Source organism: Oncorhynchus clarkii, chromosome 19 (genome assembly GCF_045791955.1).
Source record: "Oncorhynchus clarkii lewisi isolate Uvic-CL-2024 chromosome 19, UVic_Ocla_1.0, whole genome shotgun sequence".
NCBI classification, from domain to species: domain Eukaryota; kingdom Metazoa; phylum Chordata; class Actinopteri; order Salmoniformes; family Salmonidae; genus Oncorhynchus; species Oncorhynchus clarkii.
This window is the reverse complement of record NC_092165.1, coordinates 49,505,094-49,529,319: the sequence shown is the minus strand read 5'-3', so window position 1 is coordinate 49,529,319 and position 24,226 is coordinate 49,505,094. Positions and strand designations below refer to the sequence as shown.

At 45.2% G+C, this 24,226-nt stretch overlaps 1 protein-coding gene across 1 annotated transcript in view; it reads left to right on the top strand.

Annotated features, from left to right (window-relative positions):
- Nucleotides 1-19,096, top strand: part of LOC139374317 (frizzled-3-like) — a 34,330-nt gene extending 15,234 nt beyond the window's left edge. Inside the window, exons 3-10 of the mRNA XM_071115347.1 lie at nt 5,380-5,576; nt 6,130-6,595; nt 6,736-7,035; nt 7,479-7,730; nt 16,375-16,523; nt 17,413-17,524; nt 17,635-17,822; nt 18,158-19,096. Coding sequence (XP_070971448.1) covers nt 5,380-5,576; nt 6,130-6,595; nt 6,736-7,035; nt 7,479-7,730; nt 16,375-16,523; nt 17,413-17,524; nt 17,635-17,822; nt 18,158-18,386 — 1,893 coding nt within the window. The 3' untranslated portion in view covers nt 18,387-19,096. The remainder of the gene's footprint in view (nt 1-5,379; nt 5,577-6,129; nt 6,596-6,735; nt 7,036-7,478; nt 7,731-16,374; nt 16,524-17,412; nt 17,525-17,634; nt 17,823-18,157) is intronic.
- Nucleotides 19,097-24,226: the final 5,130 nt, after the last annotated feature.

Below are 24,226 nucleotides of genomic sequence, written 5' to 3'. Positions count from 1 at the left end.
TAACCAGGTAGGCTAGTTGAGAACAAGTTCTCATTTACAATTGCGACCTGGCCAAGATAAAGCAAAGCAGTTCGACACATACAACAACACAGAGTTACACATGGAGTAAAACAAACATACAGTCAATGATACAGTATAAACAAGTCTATATACGATGTGAGCAAAAGAGGTGAGATGAGGGAGGTAAAGGCAAAAAAAGGCCATGGTGGCAAAGCAAATACAATATAGCAAGTAAAACACTGGAATGGTAGATTTGCAGTGGAAGAATGTGCAAAGTAGAAATACAAATAATGGGGTGCAAAGGAGCAAAATAAATAAATTAAATAAATACAGTAGGGAAAGAGGTAGTTGTTTGGGCTAAATTATAGATGGGCTATGTACAGGTGCAGTAATCTGCGAGCTGCTCTGGTGTTTAAAGCTAGTGAGGGAGATATGAGTCTCCAGCTTCAGAGATTTTTTGTAGTTCGTTCCAGTCATTGGCAGCAGAGAACTGTAAGGAGAGGCGGCCAAAGAAATAATTGGTTTTGGGGGTGACCAGAGAGATATACCTGCTGGAGCACGTGCCACAGGTGGGTGATGCTATGGTGACCAGTGAGCTGAGATAAGGGGGGACTTTACCTAGAAGGGTCTTGTAGATGACATGGAGCCAGTGGGTTTGGCGACGAGTATGAAGCGAGGGCCAGCCAACGAGAGCGTACAGGTTGCAATGGTGGGCAGAGGTTTAACGTCCCAAAACACTGACCTGGAGAATTTTTTTAGACCATAGGAAAGAATACCGCCCACTTGCCCTCCAACACACTTCCAGCAGCATCTGGTCTCCCATCTAGGACAAACCCTGCTTAGCTTCAGAAGCAAGCCAGCAGTGGGATGCAGGGTGGTATGCCGTTGGCCTAATATTGACTGTGTGTGTGTGCTCAGTCATTTGAGGCTGTTGTGATGGTGTGTGGGGGTGTGCTATTACTGTCTTAAAAAACATGGGATCTTATGCGTTGCTGCACCCATTTGCGGGTAGAACTTATTTTCTCGTGCACAGATCTGGAAAGCATCAATCGAGAATGATCAAAACAGATTCCTAACAAGGCAGGTAGGCCAACACACACACAGAGAGAGAGTGGGGTGGGTCGTGCTCTAAGTGCAGCATTTTATTCCTCTGCATTTGTCTTGACTCATTACCGTCAAATAATGTCTGAGCGCTGCTCATCGCTCACTCGCCTGAATAACCATCTTCCTTTAGGCAACAATAAAAGGACACTCTAAAATGTGCAGTTTTGCACAAAACACAATGCCACAGATGTCGCAAGTTTTGAATGAGCATGTAATTGACATGCTGACTGCAGGAATGTCCACCGGAGCTGTTTCCAGAGTATTGAATGTTCATTTCTCTACCATAAGCCTCTTCCAACGTCGTTTTAGAAAATTTGGCAGTTCGTCCAACCGACCTCACAACTATTGACCACATGTAACCACGCCAGCCCAGGGCTTCCACATCCATTTTCTTTACCTGCGGGATCGTTTGTCGGGGGGTGGCTGCCTGCCAAGTGGGTAGGCCTATGCCCTGTCCGGGTCCACCCATGGCTGCACCCCTACCCAGTCGTGAAATCCATAGATAAGGGCCTAAATCATTTATTTCAATTGACTGATTTCCTTATATGAACTGTAACTCAGTAGAATCTTAGAAATTGTTGCATGTTGCGGTTATATTTGTGTTCAGTATATTTGGATAACTATTTACAGGTCTTATGGCTTGGGGGTAGAAGGTGTTCAGGGTGCTGTTGGTTCCAGACTTTGCGCTCCGGTACCGCTTGTCATGCGGTAGCAGAGAGAACAGTCTATGACTTGGGTGGCTGGAGTCTTTGACAATATTTAGGGCCTTCCTCTGATACCGCCTGGTATAGAGGTCCTGGATGGCAGGGAGCTCAGTCCCAGTGATGGACTGGGCCGTAAAGCACTACCCTCTGTAGCGCCTTACAGTCGGATGCCAAGCAGTTGCCCTACCAAGCGATGATGCGGCCAGTCCAGATGCTCTCTATGGTGCAGCTGTAAAACTTTTTGAGGATCTGAGGGTCATGATAGGTCCTTAGTGATAGGCTTCAGATTGTCAGATCTTCATACCGACCATGTGCCATACCGGGATATTCGGTAATACCGGCACTGAACACAAGGGGTGCTGTTTTCAAACCTCACTGATACTCTGTAATCCAAGGGTTAGCAATGCTAACAAGTACATGTAAAATCCCATAGAGAATGCTAATTGAATGCTAACGAGCACATTGCAAAGATTTTGTACAGTTTCTGACCTAAAGTATTCAAGTATTTTATACAGTTAACTTAACAGTTATAAGATATCTAGCTGGCAAACATTTAGTTGTAAATTGCATACTGTAATTAAATCACCTGGCCCATGCTGCACAACAGTGAGTGCCTCTCATTGTTCATAATAATGTGACAGGTGAGATGAAGAACGCAATGTTCTTTATATCCTAACGTATTGCACAAGTTGACTGCAGGTATTTACTTAAAAGTAGCTACGAATATTCAAATGTATTTAAAAACTTCAAAGAAATTGTTCAGTTTTCCAAATACCCAGGTATACGGTCTATACCCTCGCCACTATAGTCCCGTTGATGTGAATAGGGGTGTGCACAAATGGGGGTGTGCTCGGCCCTCCGTTTCCTGTAGTCTACGATCAGCTACTTTATCTTGCTAACGTTGAGGGAGTGGTTGTTGTTCTGGCACCACACTGCCAGGTCTCTGACCTCCTCCCTATAGGCTGTCTCATCGTTGTCGGTGATCAGGCCTACCACTGTTGTGTTGTCAGCAAACTTAATGATGGTGTTGGAGTCGTGCTCAGTCGTGGGTGAACAGGGAGTACAGGAGGGGACTAAGCACGCACCACTGAGGGGTCCCCGTGTTCAGGACCAGTACGGCGGATGTGTTGTTACCTACCCTTACCACCTGGGGGCAACCCGTCAGGGAGTCCAGGATCCATTTGCAGAGGGAGGTGTTCAGTCTCAGCGTCCTTAGCTTATTGATGAGCTCCGTGGGCACTATGGTGTTGAACGCTGAGCTGTAGTCAATGAATAGCATTCTCACAAAGGTGTTCCTTTTGTTCAAGTGGAAAAGGGCAGTGTGAAGTGCAATAGAGATTGCGTCATCTGTGGATCTGTTGGGGTAGTATGTGAATTGGAGTGTGTCCAGAGTGTCTGGGATAATGGTGTTGATGTGCGCCATGACCAGCCTTTCCAAGCATTTCATGGCTACAGATGTGAGTGCTACGGGGCGAAAGTCATTTAGACAGGTTACCTTGGCGCTCTTAGGCACAGAGACAATGGTGGTCTGTTTGAATCATGTAGGTATTATAGACTGGGTTAGGGAGAGGTTGAAAATGTCAGTGAAGACACTTGCCAGCTGGAGACACACACTCACAGTATACACACGCCTGCTACTATTGTACAAATTACACATTGACGTACACACAGGTTGATTTGACTGGTCCTCTGTGTATCTATGTTGGTGTTAGATGTATGAGCACAGATTGCTAGGGCTTGTAGAGAAAATGCATTCAGACAAAAGCACTGATGTAGCCAGTAGCTATCTACCCAGCTGCTAGAGCAGGGATGGGTTCTCTCCATCTTTCTAACCCTGAAGAATCTGCTGTTTCTTCTTCTTCAAACCAGCATCTGATTTAGATCTGGGAAACCAGGTGTGTTTACCAGTAGAGCAGACACTCGGGCCCCAAAGGACCAGAGTTTCCATCCCTGCTCAATAGCATAAATGTTTATCTTGTTGCTCTCTGTGGGTGATGTTGTGGCTGACCAAAGGCGTGATATTCACTGTGTGTGTCCTGACTGTTCTCTGATGTGAGGGCTGCCTGTGAATATTTCATAGCCTGGAGTAAATATTTATGGTGCTTCTGACGACAACTATATCCCCCTCTCTCTTTCCTCCTCCCACCTCTCTATATCCCACCTCTCTCTATCCCCTCTCTCCCTCTCTATATCCCCCTCTCTCCCTCTCTATAACCCACCTCTCTCTATCACTCTCTTCCTCCCCCTCTCTCTATCCCCATCTTTCCCTCTCTCTATCCCCCTCTCTTCCTCCCTCTATCCCCCTCTTGCTATCCCCCCCTCTCCCTCTCTCTATCCCCCTCTCTCTATCCCCTTCTCTCTATCCCCTTCTCTCCCTCTCTATATCCCCCTCTCTCTATCCCTCCCCTCTCTCTATCCCCCTCTCTCTATCCTCCTCCCACCTCTCTATATCCCACCTCTATCTCCCTCTCTCTATCCCCCTCTCTCTATCCCCTCTCTCCCTCTCTATATCCCTCTCTCTCCCTCTCTATATCCCACCTCTCTCTATCACTCTCCTCCTCCCACCTCTCTATATCCCACCTCTATCTCCCTCTCTCTATCCTCTTCTCTCTATCGCCCTCTCTCCCTCTCTATATCCCCCTCTCTCTATCGCCCTCTCTCCCTCTCTATATCATTCTCTCACCCTCTCTCTATCTCCTTCTCTCTATCCCCCTCCCTATCCCCTTATCTGTATCCATCCTCTCCCTCTCTCTATCTCCCTCTCGGTCTCTCTATCCCCCTCTCTCTATCCCCCTCCCTATCCCCCTCTCTCTCTATCTCCCCTCTCTATTCCCCTCTCTATATCCCCCTCTCTATCCCCTTCTCTCTATCCCCCCTCTCCCTCTCTCTATCCCCCTCTCTATATCCCCCTCCCTATCCCCCTCTCTCTATCCCCCTCTCCCCTCCCTATCCACATCTCTCTATCGCCCTCTCTCTATCCCTCTCTCTATCCTCCTCTCTACCTCTCTCTATCCCCCCACTCTCTATCTCTCCCTCTCTCTATCACTCTCCTCCCACCTCTCTATATCCCACCTCTATCTCCCTCTCTCTATCCTCTTCTCTCTATCGCCCTCTCTCCCTCTCTATATCATTCTCTCACCCTCTCTCTATCTCCTTCTCTCTATCCCCCTCCCTATCCCCTTCTCTCTATCCGTCCTCTCCCTCTCTCTATCTCCCTCTCGTTCTCTCTATCCCCCTCTCTCTATCCCCCTCCATATCCCCCTCCCTATCCCCCTCTCTCTATTCCCCTCTCTATATCCCCCTCGCTATCCCCCTCTCTCTATCCCCCTCTCCCCTCCCTATCCCCCTCCCTATCCCCATCTCTCTATCGCCCTCTCTCTATCCCTCTCTCTATCCTCCTCTCTACCTCTCTCTATCCCCCCACTCTCTATCTCTCCCTCTCTCTATCCCCCTCTATTTCCCTCTCTCTCTATCTCCCGCTATCTCTATCCCCCTCTATATCTCCTTCTCTTTCTCTGTCCCTCCCACCTCTCCCACGTTGTTTCCCTCCCTCTCTCCTTTCCTCCTTCAGCCCTTCCACCCCATGGTGAACCTGCAGTGTTCGGAGGACCTGAGGATGTTTCTGTGTGCCCTCTACGCTCCAGTCTGTATGGAGTATGGCCGCGTGTCCATGCCCTGCCGAGCCCTGTGCCACCGTGCCAAGAGAGACTGCCACAAACTCATGGAGATGTTTGGGGTGGCCTGGCCAGACGAGACAGAGTGTAGCAGGTATGTATGGGACTGTTTCTGTGTTGGCTTTACACAACACTGTGTCCTGAACTTACCCTGAGCCTACTTTAACCTGAACTTACCTTGAGCCTACTTCAACCTGAACTTACGCCTGAGCCTACTTTAACCTGAATTTACCATGAGCCTACTTTAACCTGAACTTACCCTGAGCCTACTTTAACCTGAACTTATCATGAGCCTACTTTAGCCTGAATTTACCCTGAGCCTACTTTACCTGAATTAGCCTGAGCTTACTTTAACCTGAACTTAGCCTGAGATTACTTTAACCTGAATTTAGCCTGAGATTACTTTAACCTGAACTTAGCCTGCGATTACTTTAACCTGAATTTACTCTTAAATTGTTGGAGAAATCTTAAACTGTCCATAGTACAGTATCACCATCATCACAACCCTAATCTGATTTCCATGTAGAGCCTGAACCTTGAACCCTGACTGGTTCTCAACACAAACATCACAATCCCTCTTTCAACCTAAACTCAACCTTAACTATTTTTATAATCTCTCTCTCTCCCGCTCCCGCTCCCGCCCCCAGGTTCCCAGACTGTGACGAGCCCTACCCCCGTGCGGTGGACCTCCAGACCAGTGCAAATCCCACCGATATCTCTCCCATGTCTGTCCAGAGGGATTTTGGCTTCTGGTGCCCCCGCAAGCTCAAAATGGAACCCGACCTGGGCTACTCATTCCTGGGCGTGAGGGAGTGCTCGCCCCCCTGCCCCAACATGTACTTCCAGCGCCCGGAACTCACCTTCGCCCGCTACTTCATCGGCGTGGTTTCCATCGTCTGTCTCTCGGCAACACTCTTCAGCTTCCTCACCTTCCTCATCGACGTCACGAGGTTCCGCTACCCGGAGCGGCCAATCATCTTCTACGCCGCTTGCTACATGATGGTGTCGCTTGTGTTCTTCCTGGGCTTCCTATTGGAGGACAGGGTGGCTTGCAACGCAGCGAGCCCCACCCAGTACCGGGCGGCCACCATCACACAGGGCTCCCACAACAAGGTGAGCCATCCCCGTCTGTTGTCTTAGTGATTTATTGATTAGCTGCTTTACTCTATGACATTCAGGGCCACTACTGTATATTAAAGAAGGTAGCAATGATAGGATGTAAGTGTGAGATATTTTCAATCTCCCCCTCCCAGGCGTGCACGCTGCTGTTCATGGTGCTCTACTTCTTCACAATGGCGGGAAGCGTGTGGTGGGTCATCCTCACCATTACCTGGTTCCTGGCGGCCGTGCCCAAGTGGGGCAGTGAGGCCATCGAGAAGAAGGCCCTTCTCTTTCACACCTGTGCCTGGGGCCTGCCCGGCTGCCTCACCGTGGCCCTGATGGCCCTCAACAAGATCGAGGGCGATGGCGTGAGTGGCGTGTGCTTCGTGGGCCTCTACGACGTCACGGCGCTGCGCTGGTTCCTGCTGGCGCCGCTATGCCTCAATGTGGCGGTGGGTGTTTTATGCTCTAGAAAGGAGAGTTGTTCTAAAGGCTTTTACACCTCTGTCTAATTACAGCAAATTAATTATCCATCTTGCATTGGGTAGTTTTTCCCCAACTCAGACCAACTGTCTGTGGCTGATTCTACGTGTTAAATCTGGACCAACTACGATGGAGAATGTCTTGCGGCGAACAACTGAGATTCTTTCAACAACCGTCCATAGATGGTTGGGTTGGCTGTTGGATAGATGTGTAGAAGCCTTTAGAGTCTAACCTATGCATCCCTAACATACATGTGATGGCCCCTTGAATCAATACATTATCAATATCTGAAGATGGTCCCCTTGAATCAATACATTATCAATATCTGAAGATGGTCCCCTTGAATCAATACATAATCGATATCTGAAGATTGTTCTCTAACCTAGTCTAATCCCTATATATCTGCCTCTAGGTGGGTGTGGCTCTGCTTCTGACGGGGATCGTGGCGCTGAACCGTGTGCGTATGGAGATCCCTCTGGAGAAGGAAAACCAGGACAAGCTGGTGAAGTTTATGATCCGTATCGGGGTGTTCTCTGTGCTTTACCTGGTGCCCCTGCTTACGGTCATCTCCTGCTACCTGTATGAACACAGCTACAGGTCTGTCTGGGAGACCACCTGGGTCCAGGAGCGCTGCAGAGACTACCACATACCCTGTCCCTTCCAGGTAGGTGTACAGTTCCTTCAGAAACTATTCATACCCCTGGATATATTCCACATTTTGTTGTGTTACAGCTTAAATTCAAAATTGATTATTATTTTTTTTTTCAGCCATCAATATGCAATACCCCACAATGACAAAGTGAAAACATGTTTTTAGAAATGTTTGCAAATTTATTGAAAATGAAATACAGAAATATCTCATTTACATAGGTATTCAGATCATTGAGTCAATACTTTGCACCTTTGGCAGCGATTATTATAATTTTTGTATTTAACCTTTAGTGTGTTAAATCGGAGGGCCTGTTGTCCGGACCTCTGGCAGGCTCTATGGGGGTACCACAGGGTTCAATTCTCGGGCCGACTCTTTTCTCTGTATATATCAATGATGTCGCTTTTGCTGCGGGTGATTCCTTGATCCACCTCTACTCAGACGACACCATTCTGTATACATCTGGGCCTTCTTTGGACACTGTGTTAACAAACCTCCAAACGAGCTTCAATGCCAGACAACACTCCTTCCGTGGCCTCCAACTGCTCTTAAACGCTAGAAAAACTAAATGCATGCTCTTCAACCGATCGCTGCCCGCACCTGCCCTGCTGACTAGCATCACTACTCTGGATGGTTCTGACTGTGGACAACTACAAATACCTAGGTGTCTGGCTAGACTGTAAACTCTCCTTCCAGACTCATATTAAGCACCTCCAATCCAAAATTAAATCTAGAATCGGCTTCCTATTTTTCAACAAAGCCTCCTTCACTCACGCTGCCAAACATACCCTCGTAAAACTGACTATCCTACCGATCCTTGACTTTGGCGATGTCATTTAAAAATAGCCTCCAACACTCTACTCAGCAAACTGGATGCAGTCTATCACAGTGCCATCCATTTTGTCACCAAAGCCCCATATATTACCCACCACTGCGACCTGTATGCTCTCGTCGGTTGGCCCTCGCTACATATTTGTCTCCAGACCCACTGGCTCCAGGTCATCTATAAGTCTTTGCTCAGTAAAGCTCCGCCTTATTTCAGCTCACTGGTCACCATAACAACACCCCCCCCTAGCACGCGCTCCAGCAGGTATATCTCACTGGTCATCCCCAAAGCCAACACCTAATTTGGCCGCCTTTCCTTCCAGTTCTCTGCTGCCAATGATTGGAACGAATTGAAAAAATCGCTAAAGTTGGAGACTTATATCTCCCTCACTAACTTTAAGCATCAGCTATCTGAGCAGCTAACTGATCGCTGCAGCTGTACACAGCCCATCTGTAAATAGCCCATCCAACTACCTACCTCATCCCCATAATGTTTTTATTTACTGTTTTTGTTGCTCTTTTGCACAACAGTATTTCTACTTGCACATCATCTACACATCTATCACTCCAGTGTTAATTTGCTAAATTGTAATTACTTCGCTACTATGGCCTATTTATTGCCTTACCTCCTCACTCAATTTGCACACATTGTATATAGATTTTTCTATTGTTTTATTGATTGTACTTTTGTTTATCCCACATGTAACTCTGTGTTGTTGTTTTTGTCGCACTTCTTTGCTTTATCTTGGCCAGGTCGCAGTTGTAAATGAGAACTTGTTCTCAACTGGCCTACCTGGTTAAATAAAAATAAACTAGGCAAGTTAGTTAAGAACAAATTTTTATTTACATTAACGGTCTACCCAAGGAACGGTGGGTTAACTGCCTTGTTCAGGTGCAGACAGCCCTTTTCAGGTCTTGCCATAGATTTTCAAGTAGATTTAAGTTAAAACTGTAACTCGGACACTCAGGAACATTCATTGTCTTCTTGGTAAGCAACTCCAGTGTAGATTTGGCCTTGTGTTTTAGGTTATTGTCCTGCTGAAAAGTGAATTAACCTTTCAGCGTCAGGTGTTCCATTCTGTTTCTTTTTTATCCTGAAAAACTCCCCAGTACTTAATGATTACAAGCATACCCATAACACTATGGAGAGTGGTCTTCCATAACGTGTTGTATTGGATTTGCCCCAAACATAACACTTTGTATTCAGGACAAAAAGTGAATTGCCTTGCCACATTTTACATAGGTGCCCTTCTTTGCCCTTCTTTGCGAGACACTGGAAACCTCCCTGGTCTTTGTAGTTGAGTCTGTGTTTGAAATTCACTGCTCGACTGAGGAACCTTACAGATTATTGTATGCTTGGGGTACAGTGATGAGGTAGTCATCAAAAATCATGTTAAACACTATTATTGCTCACAGAGTGAGTCCATGCAATTTATTATGGGCATTTTTACTCCTTAAGTTATTTAAGCTTGTCATAACAAAGGAGCTCAGAAAGTATTCAGACCCATTCACCTTTTCCACATTTGTTTATTATACAGCCTTATTCTAAAATGGATTAAATAGTTTTTTCCACTCATCAATCCACACACAATACCTCATAATGACAAAGCAAAAAAAATCTAATAACTTAATTGTCAAATTTACATAAGTATTCAGACCCTTAACTCAGTACTTTGTTGAAGCACCTTTGGCAGCGATTACAACCTCAAGTCTTCTTGGGTATGACACTATAAGCTTGGCACACCTGTATTTCGGGAGTTTCTCCCATTCTTCTCTTCAGATCCTCTCAAGATTTGTCAGGTTGGATGGGGAGCGTCGCTGCCCAGCTATTTTCAGTTCTCTCCAGAGATGTCCGATCGGGTTCAAGTCCGGGCTCTGAATGGGCCACTCAAGAACATTCAGAGACTTGTCCCAAAACCACTGGCTGTGTGCTTAAGGTCGTTGTCCTGTTGGAAGGTGAACCTTCGCCCCCAGGCTGATGTCCTGAGCGCTCTGGAGCAGGTTTTCATCAAGGGTCTCTCTGTACTTTGATCCATTCATCTTTCACTCAATCCTGACTAGTCTCCCAGTCCCTGCTGCTGAAAAACATCCCCACAGCATGATGCTGCCATCACCATGCTTCACCGTAGGGATGGTGACAGGTGATGAGCGGTGCCTGGTTTCCTCCAGATGTGACGCTTGGCATTCAGGCCAAAAAGTGAATCTTGGTTTCATCAGACCAGAGAATTTTGTTTCTCATGGTCTGAGAGTCCTTTAGGTGTCTTTTGGCAAACTCCAAGTGGGCTGTCATTAGCCTTTTACTGAGGAGTGGCTTCTGTCTGGCCATTCAACCATAAAGGCCTGATTGGTGGAGTGCTGCAGAGATGGTTGTCCTTCTGTAAGCTTCTCCCATCTCCACAGAGGAACTCTGGAGCTCTGTCAGAGGGACCATCAGGTTGTTGGTCACCTCCCTGACCAAGGCCCTTCTCCCACGATTGCTCAGTTTGGCCAGGCAGCCTGCTCTAGGAAGAGTCTTGGTGGTTCCAAAATTATTCCATTTAACAATGATGGAGGCCACTGTGTTCTTGTGGACCTTCAATGCTGCATAGATGTTTTGGTACCTTTCCCCAGATCTGTGCCTCGACACAATCCTGTCTCAGGGCCCTACGGACAGTTCCATCACCTCATGGCTTGGTTTTTGCTCTAACTGTGGGATGTTATAAAGACAGGTGTGTGCCTTTCCAACCATGTCCAATCAATTGAATTTACCACAGGGCCGTCACAACCTGAGCTCAATTTCGAGTCTCATAGTAAAGAGTCTAGCCAACTACATTTAAACTCAGTTTTTCACAATTCCTGACATTTAATCCTAGTAAAAAATCCCTGTCTTAGGTCAGTTAGGATCACCACTTCATTTTCAGAATGTGAAATGTCAGAATAATAGTAGAGAGAATTATTTATTTCAGATTTTATTTCTTTCATCACATTCCCAGTGAGTCAGAAGTTTACATACACTCAATTAGTATTTGCTTGCATTGCCTTTAAATTGTTTAACTTGGGTCAAAGGTTTCAGGTAGCCTTCCACAAGCTTCCCACAATAAGTTTGGTGAATTTTGGCTCATTCCTCCCGACAGAGCTGGTGTAACTGAGTCAGGTTTGTAGGCCTTGCTCGCAAGCCATTTTGCCACAACTTTGGAAGTATGCTTGGGGTCATTGTCCATTTGGAAAACCCATTTACTACCAAGCTTTAACTTCCTGACTGATGTCTTGAGACGTTGCTTCCCTCCTGCAGCAAAGCACCCCCACAACATGTTGCTGCCACCCCCGTGCTTCATGGTTGGGATGGTGTTCTTCGGCTTGCAAGCCTCCCCCTTTCTCCTCCAAACATAACGATGGCCATTATGGCCAAACAGTTATATTTTGGTTTCATCAGACCAGAGGACATTTTTCCAAAAAGTACAATCTTTGTCCCCATGTGCAGTTGCAAACTGTAGTCTGGCTTTTTTTATGGTGGTTTTGGAGCAGTGGCTTCTTCCTTGCTGAGTGGCCTTTCAGGTTATGTTGAGATAGGACTCATTTTACTTTTACTGTACCTGTTTCCTCCAGCATCTTCACAAGGTCCTTTGCTGTTGTTCTGGGATTGATTTGCACTTTTCGCACCAAAATACTTTCATCTCCAGGAGACAGATCGTGTCTCCTTCCTGAGTGGTATGATGGCTGCGTGGTCCCATGGTGTTTATACTTGCGTACTATTGTTTGTACAGATGAACGTGGTACCTTCAGGCGTTTGGAAATTTCTCCCAAGGATGAACCAGACTTGTGTAGGTATACAATATTTGTCTGAGGTTTTGGCTGATTTCTTTTGATTTTCCAAGGATGTCAAGCAAAGAGGCCCTGAACTTGACGGTAGGCCTTGAAATACATCCACAGGTACACCTCCAAATGACTCAAATTATGTCAATTAGAAGCTTCTAAAGTGATGACATCATTTTCTGGAATTTTCCAAGCTTTTTAAAGGCACAGTCAACTTAGTGTATGTAAACTTCTGACTCACTGGAATTGTAATACAGTGAATTATAAGTGAAATAATCTGTCTGTAAACAATTGTTGGAAAAATGACTTGTGTCATGCACAAAGTAGATGTCCTAACCGACTTGCCAAAACTATAGTTTGTTAACAAGACATTTGTGGAGTGGTTGAAAAACAAGTTTTAATGATTCCAACCTGAGTGTATGTAAACTTCCGACTTCAACTGTATGTAAATATTTCTAACATTTCTAAAATCTGTTTTTGCTTTGTCATTATGGGGTACTGTGTGTCGATTGATGATGATTTTTATGTATTTAATCCATTTTAGAATACAAGGGGTCAAGGGGTCTGAATACTTTTCCGAATGCATTGTATTGACTCAAGACATTTTAACTTTTAATTTATATTTAACAATTTCTAAAAACATAATTCTACTTTGACATGATGGGGTATTGTGCATAGGCCAGTGATGAAAAATCTCAATATAATACATTTTAAAATCAGGCAGTAAAACAACAAAATGTGGAAAAAGGAAATGGGTGTGAATTCATCCTGAAGTCACTTTAGGTTTAGAGGTATTTTTCTCTCTCGCTCTCTATTTCTCTGTCTGTCTCTGTCTCTCTCTGTCTCTCTTTCTCCCTCTCTGTCTCTCTCTGTTTCTCTATCTGTCTCTGTCTCTCTTTGTCTCTCTCTATCCGTCTCTGTCTCTCTCTGTCTCTCTATTCATCTCTGTCTCTCTCTGTCTCTGTCTCTCTCTCTGTCTGCTAGTTTACTGCTCCAATTACCAGTCCCTCTCTAGTTAGTTTTCTGTAACCCACACATTGTAACGTTACTCTGCCCAACCCAACTCCATGGCATCAAGTTTCCTCCACTCTGTGGAGGCTTTGTAGTGCTCCCTCTTAATTATTAAGCACCTGGTGTGTGTGTGTGTGTGTGTGTGTGTGTGTGTGTGTGTGTGTGTGTGTGTGTGTGTGTGTGTGTGTGTGTGTGTGTGTGTGTGTGTGTGTGTGTGTGTGTGTGTGTGTGTGTGTGTGTGTGTGTGTGTGTGTGTGTGTGTGTGTGTGTTAGAGCTGGCACAATTACCGTGTAACTGTAAAAAAACATTTTTGGTAACGAACTGCTGACTGAAGATTGACGAAACTTTGTTGCTCCTAGCTGAAACAACTCACTGGGCACAGATGTCAGTTCAATATCTAGTTTTGATTTACATTTGGTAGATTTTTCAACTAACATGAATTGAATGTAAAATCAACAAAAAATGTTACCATCTCGTTTGATCCAACCAATCAGTTTTTCACGCCGATTCAACGTCATCACATCAATTTTTTTGGTGGTTGAAATGAGGTGGAAACAATGTTGATTCCACCAGTTTTGCCAAGTGGGAAGCAAGGTGTTGTAGCAAACGAGCACACATAAAAGGCTGCAAGCAAGGTGCAGCACTAGCACACATTGAACAGGTTTGGAACCTCTAACCCTGGCAATTTGGCTGGTAAACTCATGGATACACTCGCAATGGCTGCCTGGTATTATGATGCAATAATTTCCATGGTAATGTAGAATGTTCATTCAAATGATTGGTATCAACAAACCACAGCACATGCTTCCTGATTTGACTTCCTGCTTTGCTCCTAGGTGGAAAATGGGAAGGTAAAGACAACGTAATAATTCCATGCTGAAGCATTAGAAAATTAAAACATTAATGGGACCAGCGCTGTTGCTGGATTCTACAGGATTAGCCTTGAAAACGTGACCAGCGGTCAGAAAATCCAGTAATAATGTGGCTATAGATTCTTCTATTTTTTATGAACAGAATGACAGTTATAATATGTGTTCGCTGAGTAGTTAGCTGAAATTCAATACGATTGTGTTTACTTTTCACTTTGATGCCAAACTTTCTGTACTGCTACCATTCACTCCCAGTCATTCTGAATGCAGAAGCTGGTCCCTTGTTAAATGGTTCTGGCATGGTTCCCCAACTAGCGGCCCAACTGGCGGCCCAACCGACTGCCCAACTGGCGGCCCAACTGGCTGCCCAACTGGCGGCCCAACTGGCTGCCCAACTGACTGCCCAACTAGCGACCCAACTGGCTGCCCAACCTGCTGCCCAACTGGCGGCCCAATTGGCTGCCCAACTGGCGGCCCAACTGGCTGCCCAACTAGCGGCCCAACTGGCTGCCCAACTGGCTGCCCAACTGGCTGCCCAACTGGCTGCCCAACTGGCGGCTCAACTGGCTGCCCAACTGGCTGCCCAACTGGCGGCCCAACTGGCTGCCCAACTAGTGGCCCAACTGGCGGCCCAACTAGTGGCCCAACTGGCTGCCCAACTGGCTGCCCAACTGGCTGCCCAACTGGCGGCCCAACTGGCGGCCCAACTGGTGGTTTTATTTGGCCCCTCGAGTTTTCTGATGGAAAACAATGATATACAGTACCAGACAAAAGTTAGGACACACCTGCTCATTCAAGGGTTTTTCCCTCAGGCCTTATTGCTTAATTATAACAGCTGTGCTTACACAGTCTCTGTTATACACACACACACCGCACACAGATTACCAGGTGGCGAAAGCCTTTCATCTTCCCGGCCATGTATCAGTTAAAAGTGGACGTGTGTCTGCCACTGCAATAGAGAGAATGTACGTTAGTAGAACAGTTGAGAAGGATGGACATCACAGGAGGTTGGTGGCACCTTCATTTGGGAGGATGGGCTCATGGTAATGGCTGGAGCGGAATATTTGGAATGGTATCAAATATTTCAAACACTTGGTTTCCAAATGTTCGATGCCATTCCATTCACTCTGTTCCAGCCATTATTATGAACATCCTCCCCTCAGCTGCCTCCACTGGTAGACATTACAGCTGCAATAGTACACACATGTCTATCTCGCTCTCTGTCTCTCTCTACATCTGTCTCTCTGTCTCTCTCTCTCTCTCTCTCTGTGTGTCTCTCTCTACATCTCTCTGTCTCTCTCTCTCTCTCTCTGTGTCTCTCTCTACATATGTCTCTCTGTCTCTCTCTCTCTCTCTGTGTCTCTCTCTACATCTGTCTCTCTTTCTCTCTCTCATAGTATAAAGTTGAATGAATGAAAGTAATATGAGCAGTGATGAGTGTGTGAATGTGTTGGTGTGTATATGGAATATGTGGTACGAGCAGGTGCTCTGACTTTTGTGTCCTCCCTGTGCAGTGATCCTCTCTGCATCCCGTAGTCACATTGGAATTCACATTTTACTCTGTGTTATCTGATCGCTCTCCCGGAGGTCGATATGTGTGTGTTTGTTGTTTGTGTGTGCGTGTGAGAGTGGCACATTTTAGTGATGTTATTTGTGGCCACAAGAGAAAGTTGTGGTTTTAGACCAGGGGTCTCCAACCCTGTTCCTGTAGAGTTACCCTCGTGTAGGTTTTGTCTCCAACCCCAGTTGTAACTAACCTGGTTCAGCTTATAAACCAGCTAATTATTACAATCAGGTGTGCTAGATTAGGGTTGGACTGGAAACGTACAGAACAGTAGTCTCCAGGAACAAGGTTGGAGAGCCCTGTTTTAGACTACAGGTAGCTAGTCTTTCTCGCTGTCTCTGTGTGCACACATACACACAGACACACACACACAGTCACTGCGCTGGCATGTGGAGTAGAGCAGAAGGGAGGACTGTCTGTGGGCAGTGAGCTGTGCAGTATGAGGAAGAGGACACACACCATCTCACTCTCCTCTCTGTCCTGCCTCTTTTGCTGTGTGTTAGGTTGAATAGTTGTTTTGATGAAATAGCAGATGTTTCTGATGAAATAGCAGATGATTCTGGACTCACTCCCTCAACCCCCTCTTTCTCTGTGTAGGTTAAGCAGACCAGTCGTCCAGACCTGGCCCTGTTCCTCATTAAGTACCTGATGATGCTGGTGGTGGGGATTCCCTCAGTTTTCTGGGTGGGCAGCAAGAAGACCTGCTTCGAATGGGCCAGCTTCCTACACAGACGCAGAAACAAAGAGTAAGCCGGGAGAGAGAAAGCGAGAGAGTGTGTGCTCATGTCTGCGCGTGTATTTTAATGTTTGTGTATTTCTCATTTCAAGCCGGTAATTTCAATACATAGTAATGTAGAACCACTCGCTAACTTGATAAATTGCAGAAAATATTCAAATGAGCAATTTGACCAACATTTGAATGTGGAATGTCATTAAAAGCCTCGTCATTCCCTCCCTCCTGACACACACACTTCCCATAACCCGGTCTCCATGGTGATTAGGCTATTTTCTGTGCCTGTTCTCCCACCCTCAACAACACCCTCCTCCTCCACTCACCCCATCAATCTCTCCTCCCTCCCACTCCTCCATATCTCCATATCCTCTCTGCAATTCTCTCATCCTTCTACCTTCCCTCTCTCCCTGCCCTCTTCTGTGTATCACTCCCTTTCTTCCCTTCTCTCCGCCATCCCTTTTCTTTCGGCTTGCCCTTCTCCCTCCCTCTCTCCTCCTCCTCTCCCCTTCCTCCCTCCCTTCTCCTCTCCCCTTCCTCCCTCCTCCTCTCCCCTCCCTTCCCCTCCTCCTCTCCCCTCCCTTCCCCTCCCTTCTCCTCTCCCCTCCCCTCCCTCCATCCCTCCTTCCCCCTCTCACTTCATCCTCCCTCCCCTTCCACTCATTTTCTGCCCTCCCATGCCCCTCCCTCTCTCCTCCTTTCCCTCCCCTTCCACTCATTTCCTACCCTCCCATGCCTCTCTCTTCCCCTCCCTCCCCCTCTCCATCCCTCCCCCTCTCTCCCTCCCTCCCCCTCTCACTCCCTCCCCCTCTCTCTCCCTCCCTCCCCCTCTCACTCCCTCCCCCTTCACCCCTTTACCCCTCTCACCCACTTCCTCCTCTCTCCCTGCACTCCTCCCTCCACAGTAGTGGGGTGAATGAGAGCAGACAGGTGCTCCAGGAGCCAGACTTTGCCCAGTCTCTACTGAGGGACCCCCACACCCCCATCATCAGGAAATCACGGGGAACGTCCACCCAGGTATGACTGGCACCATGACCTTATCATAAAACATGGCCCTAACCATAATTCATAATGTAATATAATATGATATCACTAATTGTTTTTCATTCCTAATCCTCCTCCCCCAGGGCACCTCCACCCATGCCTCCTCCACTCACCTGGCCATCCTGGATGAGCCTGACGACCCTAGACACGCCCCTGATGACCGCAGACCAATCCACTCACTGGGCCACGCCTCCTCCACCCGCAGCAAGGCTGGCAGCGTGCACAGCAAGACCAGTTACCATGGCAGTCTACATCGCTCCCGAGACGGACGGTAGGAGAGTGAGAGAGAAGTTTGAAAGGAGGGAGAGAGGGTTGGCTACGGATGCCACTATATATGAGCCGTTTTTATAATCAAAGATGAATACATGATGAAACTGGATTCAGGCTTTCCAAAGCCTATTGTAGTTATGGCACTTCAAGATATCCTTTTCTGTAGACAGCTGCTAATCTATCTGTTATTAACAGTTCTATACCTGAGATAAAATCACCTGGCTGTAGATTAGAGAGCACAGCTGGCATACATGTTGGTGTGGATGTGTGTGTTGTACATAAAGTTGTGAACTACTGAACTAACGTCTCCTCCCCTTCTCTTTCCCCTACGCCCAGCTACACCCCCTGTAGTTACCGAGGCGGCGAGGAGCGCACTCTACCCCCCCACGGCAGCACGCCCCGCCACGACCACCTGCTGTCCACTCACAGCAGCCTCCACGGTCTGGATGCCCAATCACAGCACAGCAGCCAGTGTGATCTCTCCGTGGCCACACCCACCCTTATCACCCACGGGACGAGCTTCGGCCGCGTCACTAATAATGGTGACAATGGAGCCAGCGCCTGACCGGAAACAGGAAATTATGTAATCACTGCTGAACAGGAAGTTGTCAGTTGTCCCGCTCCCCACCTTTGACATATACACAGGTCCCTCCCATTCAGGAGGAATGTGTGAGAGAGGAAGTGGGGCCTTCAGTTTGACTGACAGATGGATCACTCCTGGACAGCTTTTCACAGAGGTTGCTAAGTAGCGAGATGCTAACCCTCAATCAGTCAGTTGGACTTGGATTGGACTCTCTATAGAGGGAATGGCTTCATGGCCAGAAAGCCAGCGCACTGAATGAATGAATGAAGGGGATTGTGTGTGTACTCTGATACACACCAAGAGACCCAGAGATGAGCTGATAAGGTCTACTCTGTGTGTGTGTTACAGTGCTCTTTTGCTGTGGTTGTGAAACAAGACTATTATTTTTTTTTATACTGTGGAGATTGGCTGTGAGTACTGCTGAAAATATGAGCGTGAGTGTACTTGTAGTGCAGTACTATACTCCCACCTGGTGGAGAGAAACTATAGAAGCTAGGAGAGATCAATGCCTAGGCCCGACTTCGTAGGCACTCCTGTAGGTCAGTAAGGATGAATAGGGTTCAATAATAAGGTCATTTCTTCAACTTGTCTTATGATATGATAGGTGAAAAACATTTGGGGCCGTATTGCTTCAGAAGTGCGTAGGGAATAGTTGCTAGGGATCGATTTGGGATTCAGAAAGTTAGAGAAAAATAGGGAAGGACAGATGGAGGTTGGAGTAGTGCTTATTTTGCTGCTGCTTCAGAGCTAAGCAGAGAGGAATGTGGGGGACCTTTTAAAGGGGATGGGAGGGGGGGTGTATCCAAAGTATTTGCTATTGACAAGCGCTGTGTGAAACAACAGAGGATCTGTACCCCTAACACTGGAAGAAAGGACTACTGGAAGAATGCACTGGGGAGGAAGAGGAAAACACTGGGGAGGAGGAGGAATACACTGCGGAGGAGGAGGAATACACTGGGGAGGAGGAGGAATACACTGGGGAGGAGGAGGAATACACTGGGGAGGAGGAGGAATACACTGGGGAGGAAGAGGAATACACTGGGGAGGAGGAGGAAAAAAGGAAAATTGATAATATGGGAAAGATTGTGCTTGTGTTTACTGGTGTTTGTCCTGTCTTTCTGTATCCGTCTCTCACTCACACACATAAAACTGCAGTAGACTTCTCCATTATGGTCATCAGGTGATTTTCTCACAACCCCTCAAAATCTCTCAGCCTAGCTCACCCCTACTCTCAGCCTTACCTGTGAACAAACACACACGCAAACCTACATACACACACACACTCCAATGTACACTAAACCCTCCCTTGCCTCTAACCCAGCCTACCTCATCAGTCCAGAGGTACCTTAAACCACACCTGCCACTCCTCAGTCACCTCAGACTGCTGCTATTGTGTGTCTTTGTAATACACTGCTGCTCGTGTGTGTGTGTGTGTGTGTGTGTGTGTGTGTGTGTGTCAGGACACTGTCAATCTCCGGAGTTCTTCTTTGGTGTTTTTCCACCTGATGCCTAATACTTTACCCATGATGCTTCACCACACTGAGTTGCACCTCAAAGACGTGTCCACTGGGCACCTCAAGATGCAACACGTTCCTCTCTGTGTCTGCCTGTCTGTCTGTAGTGTGTTCCTGAGCAAAGTCGCATATTTTTGCATGTCAAACACCCAAATATCCTTGTTCTGTGCCCGCTTGTGTGATTGACTGTGCTTCTCCCAGTTACCTCCTCACTCTCACTCATTCCCTTTCAGTCTCTAAAGCTCTCCTGCCTGCTGTCATGGTAGAAGTTGCCCTTACCCACAATCATAACCTAAACCCTGGTCCTCGAGTGTCCAGATATTGCATGATTTAATTCCCAACTAAGCACCTCAATTATCTGACTACTGGTCTGGTCACCTCATGGAATGTTGAGGGATTAATTGATCAATATCAATGATTGGCTACATTTAACCTACATGTCCAAAGCAGATAATCAATTCCTTTTCAATTCCAGTAAATTCAGAAAGTAAACAAAATTCCAATTCCAAATTCTCCAAATTGAAAATCATGACAGAGAATTTTAATTTCTGTGTTCTTCCTGAATTGACAGGAATTGACCCCAACCCTGATTCCAAGACCAGGATTTTCTACCCAGGATGAGGGACAATGTTCTCTCTGTACACATCACAGCTTTCCTAAAAAATAAAATAAAAGATTGAGCACTTTAACTCTATGGCTAGCTCTGTCTGAATGTGTGTAGATGTCAAGTTGAGTTGTAGAGTTATGCAAGAATTGCAATAAAGTTTTTGTATGAAAGTGTTTGCGATGTTGGGGTGTGTTTTGGTTCATCTTTGTGTGGTTATGTATACAACACTGCTGGGCCATCTCTCTCTCTTGTAAATATTGGACCGTGAAGTCAAGATATTTTGGGCTCTATACCTAAGCACCTTTTGATTTAATATGTCAACTAGAAACAAATGAAGCCTACATGTCAGTTAGTCAAAAAAAAAGAAACTCCAGTCCATGTGGTGGCGGTAATGCATCACAAGCCATGCCAACCGACATGATTATCCACAAAGAAACATCGTTTCGGAGCATGCGGAGAATGCTATTAATTTCGTGGCCTAGTCAAAAAGGTTCCAAACTTTAATTTGCCTAGCATTTCGCACCTAATAATAACATAACTACTGTAGCTGCAAACGTTAAACGACCCTACAAAAAAAGGACACAGCTAATTCAATATCATGGTAAGCAAACAGCATATTTGCACATGGACGCTCTAGTCTAGAGCGCCTGGTTAAATTGTGTTTACGAGCATTTTGTCCAAATGGGCAAACTAGTGAGATGTGTGATACTTGAAAAAAAAGGAAGTTTGCTTCTTTTACTATCATCCTAAATTAAGATATTGAATTATTTTGCCGTCTAATGCATATTACGCTACTTTCCATGATGTGGACAGTGTTACATTACACATGGATGTTTCGGCCACATCGAATTGGGGGGTATTAACCGAATTACACCCGTTTTACCTCAGATTGGTGATGTTACTATTCAAGTTTATTTAATACGATGCCAAAATATAAATTGCCTAAAAACAATCTTTGTTTTTGTACTGTCTACTTTGTCATAAGCACTGGGGGGGTCACAGCTCTCAAACCCTAATTTTTCATACATAGGGTTTTCTGTGGTTACATTCGCCCATGGTTGGCTCCATGAGAACTACAATTCCGAAACTGTGTTTTAAGTTTAGAAACGTCAATTATTGCTTTAAAACCGATTTTCTAAACATATGCTGATTTTCCCCCTTATCTTTCATATCAGTGAGGTAGGTGGTAATTAACACAGGTGGCCACCTAGGTCTTCCCTAAACAAGCGATGTAACATGGCCGTGTGGAAAAACTAACCCTGTAAAGGTGTGTAGTAATTTAACGTTTATTGTTATTATTTCTCGCTGATATGAAATAGTTCTTTATGTTTCTAAAACCGTAAGGCAAGCGATGTTTTAACGTTGACGAGTGTCAAAGTCACTTGTCACTGGCCACATATCAATAGACTGATTTTTAAAGTCAAACTATCACTTAAATAGCAACCAGCAGTTGTCACTGTTGATTGGCAGGTCGTTGTTTGTTGACATTAACTAACAGGAAAAGTTGTTTGTTCCATTTTCCTTGATTGCAGCCTCCTGAAATCAACATCTGCCATTCCAAAATATTGATAGAAGCCTTGTACAAATGCTAATCTAACCAACCATGTAGAGGCTATTGCAAGTTTCCATGTGGCCTTTGAATAAGGTTGAAACAGTGCTACACCCCTGTTTGGTCATTTGTTACAAAAATACATTTACACATGCATGTTATTCAATCATTGCACCCACACTACTCTTATGCATTGCCAGGCGCTAAAATAGAAGTTGCTTCTATTTGAACGCAATGCAAGACCTACCTCTCCTCATTGGCTTTTAGAAGCATATACCCACGTGCCATCTCCTCATTGGCTATACCCACGTGGGTGTTTGAAAGATGAACTGAGGTCGATTGTGGTAATACACCTTATTTTGAAAGTGTGTTGCTATCATATAAAGTCCAAAGAAGAAAAGGCCTGGAAGGAGGAGAGATGACTATAAACGTTTCGGTTGATTGTTTTATGTGTGGATTAATTGTCGGAGTAGAGAACCTTGTGCATTTCAGGTAAAATAACTTTATATTCCAGGCAAATTAGCTAGCAACAGCACGCTAGCTAGCTAAATTGCCATACATGTTTAATGCCTTTCGACCTGTCCCCAAATTAATATAATTGGTTTAGTTTGTTTTGATATTTCAACCGGTGTGTTGTGGGGAGACAAAATCAATTTGCGCATGATGGCGGGTTGGGCATGGTGTTACATTTACGGTGTTGGCGACCCACTTGAATCAAAATGCCGCACTTCAAAATGTAGCTAGCTGTCTTCTACATGTTGTCCTCTAACCAGTGAGGTATACATTATTCCCAGATTCCGTGTGGTTTTTGAGCTGTGTTAACAGGATGTGCAGTCCCACTCGTGCAAATTGATTTCAAAGTGATAATTGATATGAGTGATTGACAAAGCAGTGTTTCTTTCTGTTTTGGTGTGTGTGCAGTTTAATTAAAAGCTTCTCGTATTTTTTTTTTACAAGTAATATGATTACTGCTGCACGTGTACATTACCAGTCAAAAGTTTGGACATACACTTTATTTTACTGTTTTCTACATTGTAGAATGATAGTGGAAACAAACTATGAAATAACATATGGAATCATGTAGGAATGTCAACTGGCAGCAGCATCCTTTTCAATTAAGACCCAGAGTAATCCCCCCATTTTTACGCTGCTGCTACCGTTTTATTATCTATGCATCATCACTTCACCTCTACCTACATGTACATATTACCTCTTACCTCAACTAACCTTATTTGTTGTTTTTCTATTCTTTTTAAAAATGTATTATATTTATTTTTTATTGAGTAAAGACAAATAAGTGTTAAAGTATTAACTGCATTGTTGGTTAAGGGCTTGTAAGTAAGCATTTCACTATAAGGTCTACTACACCTGTTGTATTCGGTGCATGTGACAAATACAATTTTTGATTTTTGATTTGATATACCAGAAATCACCAGAACGGGTTTGCCCTGCCTTAACATAGGTCGAATTGTAGCTTGCTGGTTGACTTTACAGGAATGTTACCAAGCGAAGCTTGTCCTGGGAGGCTTCCTCCAACAGCCCATAAAGAAAAGATAGCTAGCTAGTGCACTCTTTTGCAGGAATATGATAGCTACTTTTCACCAATGCAAAGACCTTGTTGGGTTTGCTAGCTTATCCTCTTCATGTGTGTGTCATTTCCCAAAGATAAGACTTGGGTTGTTCTTGAATTGTGGTGGAATTTGCACCCCTTGCAACCATGTAAAACACTTTAAAATGACTAACAGTTACAGAACAAATGTTTTTGTTGATATTGAACTTTTCATCAATGATGTTCAGACATTTTACTAAGGGGTTGGCTTGTCCCAGTAGTTGTAGTGACATGATTTAGGGATATATTATCTATTATTTTGAATGCTAGAATGTAAACCAGTATTTAAATAAATTAAAACAAAGTCTATTCCAAATACCTAATTTAATTTATTACAAAATATAATATGTCCCTTAGTTTTGTCACTGGTGTTTCTGCCTTAAATCGCTCTTTACAAAGAAGGATCCTGAGTATTAACTATCGGGGGAGGGGTCTAGAAAAAAATAAGATAATCACATCCTTTTATGTCATAAATTTGTGGTGTCTATAACCAAAGTGTCAATTGGTGTTACTCAATTTAAATGAAATGACATTGTGATAAAA